Source organism: Limulus polyphemus, unplaced genomic scaffold, assembly GCF_000517525.1.
Source record: "Limulus polyphemus unplaced genomic scaffold, Limulus_polyphemus-2.1.2 Scaffold1557, whole genome shotgun sequence".
NCBI classification, from domain to species: Eukaryota; Metazoa; Arthropoda; class Merostomata; order Xiphosura; family Limulidae; genus Limulus; species Limulus polyphemus.
Window position 1 is genome coordinate 239851 of NW_013667167.1, and position 10386 is coordinate 250236.

At 31.2% G+C, this 10386-nt stretch overlaps 1 protein-coding gene across 2 annotated transcripts in view; it reads left to right on the forward strand.

The window, feature by feature from the left end:
- LOC106464079 (nucleoporin-like protein 2) overlaps positions 1 to 10386 on the forward strand; it is a 106493-nt gene that overhangs the window by 74743 nt on the left and 21364 nt on the right. Inside the window, exon 4 of one of the 2 annotated variants that reach the window (XM_013924191.2) lies at positions 5647 to 5733. The exons of the other annotated variant lie outside the window; for it this stretch is intronic. Within the exon in view, the coding sequence (XP_013779645.1) occupies positions 5647 to 5733 (87 nt within the window). The remainder of the gene's footprint in view (positions 1 to 5646; positions 5734 to 10386) is intronic. 2 annotated transcript variants of the gene reach the window in all.

Sequence of the window (10386 nt, forward strand, 5' to 3'; positions counted from 1 at the left end):
GGCGGTTTACTTTGGTGTTTTGTACTAGGTCCTGACGTGTGAGACAAAATCTGTCACCAAAGTACACCAAAACTTACTATCTAAATCTGTACAAAATTGTATAAAATCAACCCATTTTAATCTATTTTTTCCTTTTCCTCTAGTTTTTCTTTTTTGTACTTTTTTTTATTGAGACAAAAGAAATTACCAATACAATTGTTATTACTTAAATTTATAACATTGGTGCCATTATAGTCTTGATTTAAACCATAAGGATATAAAGTCTTATACTTAAGAATATAAAAATGTTTCTTTTGTAATCTGTCTGTTTCTATATTCACAATTTCTAAAATTGTAATCACTGTTGAAGCAAAGGGGTGAATTCTAAAATGTTCTAATTCAACTGAATTCACCACATTATTTGTACTCTGAGACCTATGCAGATTAATGTGAATATGTAAAGGATTAGATGTTTGTCCCACATATTACATATTACACATACCACATGTTAATAAATAAGTTACACTTCTGGCTTTACAAAAGAAATAATTGTAATTAATTGGATGAAAAGAACTAAAAGAAGAGCATGTGAGGCATCACTTACTATCACATTTTATAATATTTGTTGTCACAAGAATAAACTAACATACAGCCAGCTAGGCTGAATATAGTCAACACATGATAGATAGTGTCCATAAAATACAGAAAGCAAAATGATATAGATATGTGCGTAAGTTAATACAGCAACACACAACATTAATTATATAATTTAAAAAAGAAAAGAAAAAAAGATTACATTGTACTGTTAGTTATAAATATTTTGTGCCTATTTATTGTGCACATGAAAAATTTCTTTAAAGGCTAATATGGTATTCTAGCTCTTTGATATATATATATATATATATTAAATATAGAATATCAAAATTGAGATTTCTGAGACAATACAAAGAGCCATTTTTGTTAATGTTGAAGTGCAGACTGCAGCTGTCACCACTGAATAGGTTTTGTATGAAATATTTTTGTGAACATGTGTACTGTATATGTACTTCATCATAATGGGCTAAGTATGGCCTAGTGATTAGTATGTAGGGCTGCATATTAATGGTACAAGATTCAAATTGTGACATGTTACTGATCATATTCCACATTTTCAGTTATGAGTTTATTGTGTATTGTAAAAGTGACAGTCATTCATGATATTTTATTAACAGTAGTCATATAAGTAGCTGTTTTTTCCAACTTCTTTTGGTTGGTAGTTCTAAATTGGAGAAAGGTATGCTTGAACCTTGGGGTTTTTGATATGGTTGTGTATCCCATTTATTGTATAAGGTACTGTTCAGATTATATCACTTATGTAACAGTTTTTAGAATGGCATTTAATATCCTTTGACCAAAACACACACACTTTTTATAGGCTTGAATATGTTAATAATTTACAAATTATTGTAAAAATATTATGATAGTAGTTATTGTATTGTTTTTACTGATTGTGATATAAATTTTTGACATCTGAGGAAATTTAAAACATAAAATTTATCATAAAAGCTTATCATCATGTTAAATATATGATGTACATGTACAAGCAACCAGGAAAGGAGCAATTTTCAAATGATGTTACAGTTAATGACCATTTCTTGGTGCTATAATGTAACTAAAGTGTTATAGACTAAAAGGTTTTAAATTGTCTCTTACACTACAAAATGCTAAACTTTAAGAAAATCACCACAAACAGCAAGAGTGTTTTGTCACTGATATTGGTCCTGAAGTGCACTTGGACCATTCCAATGAAAAAGCCTTTCCATGACATTATTAGTGCCTGGAGTTACTTGATAGAATGTATCACATCTCTAATAAACATTCCATACATGCTTAATAGGTTTAACATTTTATTAGCATGCAAGCCACTTTAATCATTCAGTTTTCTTCAGATTTTATAAGAAATGGTTTGACTTTTAACCAGTTTTGCCACAGGTGGGAGGCTTTATGATTCATTAGGTTGAAGTCACAGCTGAATGTGTCATAAACCCGATGGATTTTTTTTTGCAGTTGAACTATTCAGTGCCTTGTTGTGAATGCAATATATCTGATACAAGTCAGCCAAGAAAAGTCTGTTCCAAACCATCTGTATGTTAGTAAAGTATCTAGTTGTGACTGCTAACATCTGATTCAGTCTTTGTGTAATTGCAGCAAGCCATAATCACTATTTAGGAGTCATCTGTTTGTGCTATGTATGATGGCCTTCCTTGCTCTGGTGTCGTAACAACTGTACTTCTGTAATATTTATTATGTATAGTGTACTTAAGTTTTTAAAACTCACCATGTTATACCCTAAGTCAATTTTGTTGTTTGTGTAATATCTGGAAAGCACTGAAATTGTTTAGGATATAACATGGTGAATTTCAAGGATTTAAAAAGTCCATCAATATTACATATGTACTACCATTATAAGAGGCCGTACTGTACATCTTTGGTTTGCTGACCCAGTTATTGCTGATGAGCCTTGAATAGGAAAACTGCAGTCCATGGCAGAGGGTACAGTGAATCAAGAAATACATTAAGCCTGGAGGTCACAAAATTATATTTTCAGTTTTATCTTTGAAAAATATAATAAACTTGTGATCTAATTATTAAACACAGTATCATTGGTTTAGAAACAGCTTCATGTTCTGATGACATCTTGAGACACTTGTGCTCAAGTTGTAACAGTTAATTGGTGGCTTTCTTTTGTTTGATATGTTTCTTCAGCTGAGGTTAAACTATAAATCATGAACAATTTGGTACACATGATACTGTGGGAATCCTTTTGTGTGTGTGTGTATATATATATATATATATATGATAGGCTAATTGACCAGTTATTTACATTTCAAATCACAACTGTTATGAGATAGATGCCTTATTTGCACAACACTGAGCTTTGAGAGATGAAGAAATAAGGGTAAAATATTATTTCAGAACAGTGGTTTTTACCACTTGAATTCGATGATGAGGAACCCACTTTGAGACTAATAATACTTGGAGATGGCTTGAATGGTGTGAATGAAGGAATGCTTTATGTGGTTGATTTCTTCATCTGTATAGTCCGTTGAACAGTCTTGTGGTTGTGTATGAGGTTTTTCAGTGTATTGATTTTTTGTGTGGTGTCATGAGCAGAATTCCAGGGGATGTAGAGACCGGTGTGTATGTGTGTTCTTACGGTGAATTTTGGTTTTAAACTGTGAGTTGGATCTAATAAAGTTGAAGTTAAGAAGAGATAACTGTTTATTGTTTTCATGTTCTAAGGTGAATTTGATGTTGGGATGAATGGAGTTTATGTGGTCAAAGAAAGTTAGTATGTGTTCTGTAGAAGTGAAACCAGCATAGTGTACCAGTATAGTGGGGGATGAAGCGAGGATTGTATGGCTTGTGTTTCGATCTGGATCGTGAATATATTGGCAAGAACGGATGAAACAGGATTTCCCATACTTAAACCATCTATTTGAAGGAAATGTTCATTGTTGAAAATGAAGTTGATTTTAGTTGTAAATTCTAAGAGAGAAGCAAAAAAGTGCTGGGGATGTGGATTAACTTGTTGGAGTAATTAATGTAGAGGTCAAATGTGATATTGCAAGCTTCATTAATGGGGACTTTGAAGAGTGACACAACATTAAAACTAGCCATTAAGGCTTTATAATTTAGTTGGTCTAGTGTATATTGGAAATTGAAGGCATCTTTAAAAAATGAACCTGCAGATGCTACATTTTGTGTGAGAGCTCAGGCTATGTGTTTGCCAAGATTGTAGTAGAAGGAATCATAAGTGGACAGTATAGGTCGTACGGGCAGTCCTGTTTGTGTGGTATAGGAATGCCATAGAGTTTTGGTGTGCGTAATCAGTTTTATGAAGATAAAATAAAGATCGTCAGTAATTAAATTATCTTTTCATTTGTAATAAAGTTCTGTTTAGTTGTTTTTTGTGTGTGTTTGTTGGGTTGTACATTTGCTGTTATGTTAAACATGTATTAGTTTTTATTCATTACCCATTCAAGCCATCTCCCAGCATTAATAGCCTATTTGAATTGGGCAATTAGTGATATTTGCTAATTGATTAATCATTTGGCACATTAATCAGTACATTTGACTCATCTGTTAGTCCAGCATTTTTCAAACTATGATACCATTCCTCCATTTGGAGTACAAAAACAATTATAGCTGTAGTATGTAGATGTGTAATTTTGTATTTCCACACAGGTGCTGTAGCTATCCAATATCAAAGAAAGTTATATGGCTGTGGACATATCTACTCACAAATGATTTGACCAATCCAGGCCAAATTTGGCATGTTAACTTATTAGTCTAAAAGTAAACCAAATTCATATTAAACTTTCCCATGTAGTGAAAAATAAAAATATTTTATAGAATAACCCATATATCATTACTGCAGTAGCTATTGTAAATAGTTGAGATTGAATAAAACTTACATCACAACATAATTCTACAAGTCAAAGATTGTAAATAAAATGTTCAGCATTTTGGCTTGTTTCCAATAATAACCAAAATATACGGTAATAAAATATCCAACTACAATGCACAGAATAAAGATATTGCTTCTGTTTAAGTTTGCTGCTCTTTTCTGATTTAACCATTTAATTTCTAGTTTATACTAGCTTTAAATCCCACTAATTTTGGTATTCAGTATGTAAGGTCAATTGTTTCTCATTACCTGCTTAAGGAATCCAAGCATGTAGAATTAAGTTCATCAGTGAAGAATCTGGAGATTTGACAGATACATTACTAAATATATATGTATATATAGATAGATACTCCACACACACTTGCATGAATTCCACTTTTTGTTCTTGATCAAATTGTTATTGGCAGTGTAACTGGACACTTTGTATTGGTGGATCCACACTATGTTTTGACATTTGTTGTGCAATTTCTTTGAGTTCTCTGGTGAATTGTGTCTAAAATGGTAATTTATTGTTATGTAGTATTGATATAGGAATTATTCTTGACTTAATGCCAGGGAAGCTTGTCTCTGTGGTAGTTTTAGTACAATTAAAACATTGGGAAAGGTTTCCTTACATTTCTAGATCCACTCTCTACAATCTTTTGCTTTCCATTGTTAATAAAAAATTGTACGTATTTGGTTATATTTTTTGAGGTAGATCCATCAATTTAAGTTTTTAGGTAGCATTTTTTAGGGTTTTTGGGCATATATCTACCATCCCATAATGTGTTTTTGGAGAATCTTGTGAACTTTCCCTTTCATTGTCTTTCCAAAGCCAAATGTTGCATGATGGTGCAATAGATTGTAAATTGACGTACCCTGACACATTATGCATTTATTCTTTGAATGTTCAGGTTCTTTGTAGTTACTATCACTTTCACTTTATGCACCATCTTTTATATCTGGCATGGAGTAGGGTATGACTTCTGTGCTACTTTTATATTAACAAATGTAGCTGATTGTTTAATTAGACACCATAAAATTATCTTACATCTTCTTCATTGAAAAGGGTTGTTATTTAACCATCCCACCAAGGTAAAATATATGAAGGCAATAGGTTATGTATTAAAACTTTTCTTGTAAATATGAATCAATCCTCCATTTTATTAAAAGATTTTGATTATCCTTTAATTGTATTTCATCGTGTATAAAGTAATAGATTTTGATAAATCTTACAGTTGCATCTAGTCAAACAAGCTTTAGAAGATGTTCAAACGAAACGAAAAGAGTTGCAGAAAGCTTCTCCAGATATTCTAAGAATCTTGGTAAGTTTCTGAAGCCATAGCTAAAAATGTGATTTTTTTTAGTATCTTTATACATCAATCCCAAGTGTCTGGGTAAAGTACAGAAATATATAATTTTGTTTTTATGGTCCTAGAAAAGCCGTAAAATTCAACATCATGCTATAAAACTGGGAAAAATCTATAAACAATAAAAACCATTGCAGGTGTGAATGAATAATTGACAATTAGCATTTTTCAATGTTTCAAACATTTATTTGCATTTTACTTGTTCTTGCCAAATCTTTGTTAGCTGCAGATTAATTGGGGGGATAAACTTAATTTTTAACAGTTGCATTGAAGAAATAATACATTTAGTTTGGCATAGTTTGCAAATTCTGCTCATATTCAGTCTTGAGTGGATTAATCAGTGTGTGTGATAATCCATGTAATATGAAATTTTCTTCTAATAGCCAGTACTTGTTTTAGGTGAACATGAGTTCATGTTTTTGACTGTATTTTATTGTGAAGTATATAAAATGCTTCTGTATAGAGTATTATGTTGCTTTTTACAAAAGCAAATAAAGATTAAAAACAGAAATGCATAGAGCACTGAAATTTTGTAGTTGTCTTGAACTGTAACTGAAGATATTGTGCACCATCAGGCAGGTTTTTATAGCCTTTGACTTATTAATATAAAGACCCTGTTAGTGAATTAACTAGTAGTTGGTAATTTTCCAATAGGTTTGAACCATTGCTTGATAGCCTACTTTCTCTACCAGTCATTTTGGCTGTTTCTTGAGTTTTTTATTTGGCTATAAGAAAACTGCAATTTATTATTTATTTGGTTGGTTTTCATTAAAAATTAAATTCTAAAATACACATTTATTTCAACTTTTATAGGTGCTACAACCTGTTAGTTTAGTGTCACCCACTAAATCCCTCTTTAAAGGGTTTTAAACTACTATCGTGTGTTTAATTGATTTTACAAATCCTGTAAGAGGAGAATCGAGGCACTTTTTATTTGTTATTGGCAGTTATGTTGTTTATTGCATAAGCTTCGTAGTTTCTTAAACCCTTCCATGATTTGCCCAAGACAGTTCAGGTGCCCTCCATGTTTCATATAATATTTGCTTGAGTTAATTTGGGCAAACTATTTCTTGCCATATTCTTAATTATTTGTATGTCATGTATTATAATCAGTACTCAGTACATGGTATTGGAAATGCTGTTTGTGCTGTTCTTTATTGGATTTATTCTAAATTATGTATCATAAACACTGGAGAAAAGTATTCTTATTATTTAATGTAGTTGCATTGAAATAATATATATATATATATATATCACATATAAATCCAGATAGGTAACATTCATTTAACAGATATATTTAGTGAGAAAGATAATAAGAGATCATAAAAGAACTTTTGTTTAATATATAAATACAGGCTATTGAAAAGCAAAATAAAAAAAACCTGACTTTTTTGGCTCATTTCCAAAAAAAGCCTTGCATGGAAGGAGTTACTTATATAAAAGTTCAAATAGAGAATTGATTTACTTATTATGGTATTTTTCTGTTTATCAACTTAACAACAGACTTGCAAAAAAGAATTGAAAGTTTAAAAGGTTTTGGAAAACTTCATAGAGATCCTAGAATTTTGTAAATCCAAAAGTATAGGAACAACATTTATAGTTGGGTGCTTGTTGGAGTATCTTTCCTCAAATAACACTGGCCAACAAGTCATCTTCATCAGATATAATTATAGGTGGGCTAGATAGCTCTTGGAACACTGATTCCAAATTTGTTTTTGGTTTTCCTCTAGCATGTCAAGTTTTCGTGATGAGACTGATCAAATTTGAAAGGTTATTGCCTTAATTATAATTTAAGTTGTTGTACATATCTTTTTTCATAAGTGTGTACTGTATAGATTTAACCAAGTGTATGGTGTGTATAATGTTTATGGGAATTATACTTGAAAATTAATAAACTTGTAATGTTAACTAGCCTAATGTGTGATTATTACTTAAATTGTGCTGAAATTAACACTAGATGTAACTAGATGTACTAGAAGAAAACCCGAAACAGATTTGGAATCAGTGTGCAAAACTGGTCTAGAAAAGTGTGCTTACATCTTTGATGAGAGAAAAAAGTTCAGTTTTGTCGACCAGTGTAATTAACATTTTATAAAGTTTCAATTAATCATCTTCTTCAATCACCTTTTTTGAGAAGTTTCTTATCACTACTATAGACTGTTGAAGTATAAATATAGTGCAGTGTGTTTTTCAGCAGTTTATCCTTTTGTATTAGTCTGCTCTTGACTTTTGTTTAATTATTCTTGTTTTCTGCTTAGTATTTCATATTAAATATAAATTTGGTAGTAAATATAAAGATAAGTCTTAAAACCATTATTTTTATTATTTTTTGTGTTTGTACTTTGTAGTATGTGGAATAAATAGGAGCAAAATAATACACTTATACTATCCAGAAGCAGGGGTACAGAATATAACTGATAGAACCAGAAAGATAGTTAAGGGTGCTAGTAGAAATGCAGTTTTTGTGATACATGTTGGGGCTAATGATGTAAGGAAAGATGGATCTGAGGAGCTTGTTAATAAGTATAAAACATTGATAAGGGCATTTAAGGAAAGGGGTCATAGCTTGATTTTGCCAGGGATATTGCCAAGAATAAATTGTGGTGATGAGATACTAAGTAGGTCTCTAGGATTGAATGCCAGGCTTAGATCAACATGTAGAGATGAGCTAGTTGAATTTGTGGGATAATTTTAACGGGATAGTTAATCCTTTTGAAATGGATGCCTTACACTTAAGGCAGGTGCTAGCACGTTAGCAAGGGCTATTAACTCAGCTTTAGTGGCTGATTTAAACTAGGGCTAGACAGAGATGAGGGCTATGGTGTTAGTAAAATTGGAAATATAATTGACAGGAAAACGTACAACAGGCATGAAACATGGACGTATTTGAAATCTGTGATTAATTGTTACTATTGTAATGATAGGAGTATTATAAATAAAATTGATGAGTTCAAAGCAGTTGTGGAAACTGAGGATTTTGATATTATAGGTATCACTGAGACTTTGTTGGATTTGAACAATTTTGATGAGAGAAATTGTTTTGAAGTACAAGGCTACAGATTATTTACTAGAGATAGAGTATTGAAAAAAGGGGGAGGAGTAGTTTTATATGTGAGGAGTGAATTGCATCCTGTTGAGTTAGAGCATATTAAAGAAAATAGCACTGAGGTTGAGTTAGTTTGAGTTGGTGTTAGTGGTTATAAAGGGAAAAGTCTTGTAACTGGGATTTGTTATACACAATCAGCTCAGAATGTAGTAGTTAATGAGAAACTGTATAATGAGATCAGAATGGTAGCTGAAAAAGATGTTGTTATTATGGGAGATTTTAATTTCAGAGGTACTGATTGGGAAAATTTCGAGTCTGACAGTGAGGGGGATTGGTTTTTGGAAATTACTCAAGATACTTTTATACACCAACTGGTGATAAAACCTGCAAGAGAGGAAGCTACATTAAATTTATTATTAGCATCTGATGTAAATATGATAGACAGAGTTGTGGTTGGTGAGTATTTAAGTAAAAGCAAAAAAAATCACTTAAAAGTCAACTAAACAGTGTATTGTAGCTAGTAGTAGGGCTAATAGGATTTTGGGTAGCATCTATAAAAATATTGAATACAAGACAAGGGATATTATTGTTAAAAACTCAAAATTTTTTAAAAACAACGATTATTTTACACACAATTTTAAAAATGAGATTGTTTCCAGTCACAAAATTACAAAAATACAAATAACTTGCTGTACCAGATAAAAAGTAGTAAAAACACGATGAGAATGGAAAACAATCTCATACACTCTACATGTTTTGACGTATATTATTGCATCATTCTCAGGATGGTGGAGGCAGAAAATTTAACTGAGTTAAAGAAAAGAGTGGATGAATACATGATTAGTTAGGGGGTGGTTATTGTTAGGAGCTGGAGAGACATCCTTGTTGGGCTAATAAGCTCCTTTTTGTACCTTTAAAATTTTATGAATTTGAAAAAAAAAACAAATATTTTTTAATTTTGATAACATAACCTATGAACCACAAGGAACTGTTTTCTCCCTCAAAATTGTCTTTTAACACCCACACTTGGGTAAAATAAAAAATTTAAATACACCCTTTAGTGCTTAGGAAATCATCAATTTCTTCATTAAACTCTTTCGTCATGGGCTCGGTCCCTAGGATCGAGTCACATGACCTTCTGTACTCGTTTAAAGTTCACATAAATTTAATACATATAACTATATATATATATATTGGGTATATCTTCACAAAATTTGGCAGTCTTTAGGTTAATATTACAAGTCTTTCACATATAAAAAGTTATATTTCTTAGTGAAGTACTTTTAATAAAATAAAATAAAGTTTTGTCCATGAATATATTGGGTATTTGTTTTGATCATTCTGTGTGCAAAGTAATGTTCATGTTAAAATTAAAAATACTTTTCGCCATTTCAAAAATATCAAATTTCCTTTATGTAATCCCTAAAACCTCCTAAATGCATTTCAAACGTTTTTTTTTTCACTAAATCCTTATAGTTTATATGTTATTTTCTGTACCCTAATCACAAAACAAGATCGGTCAAATCGACTGACCTCGTAACCACCCAGAAAAAATCAAAATA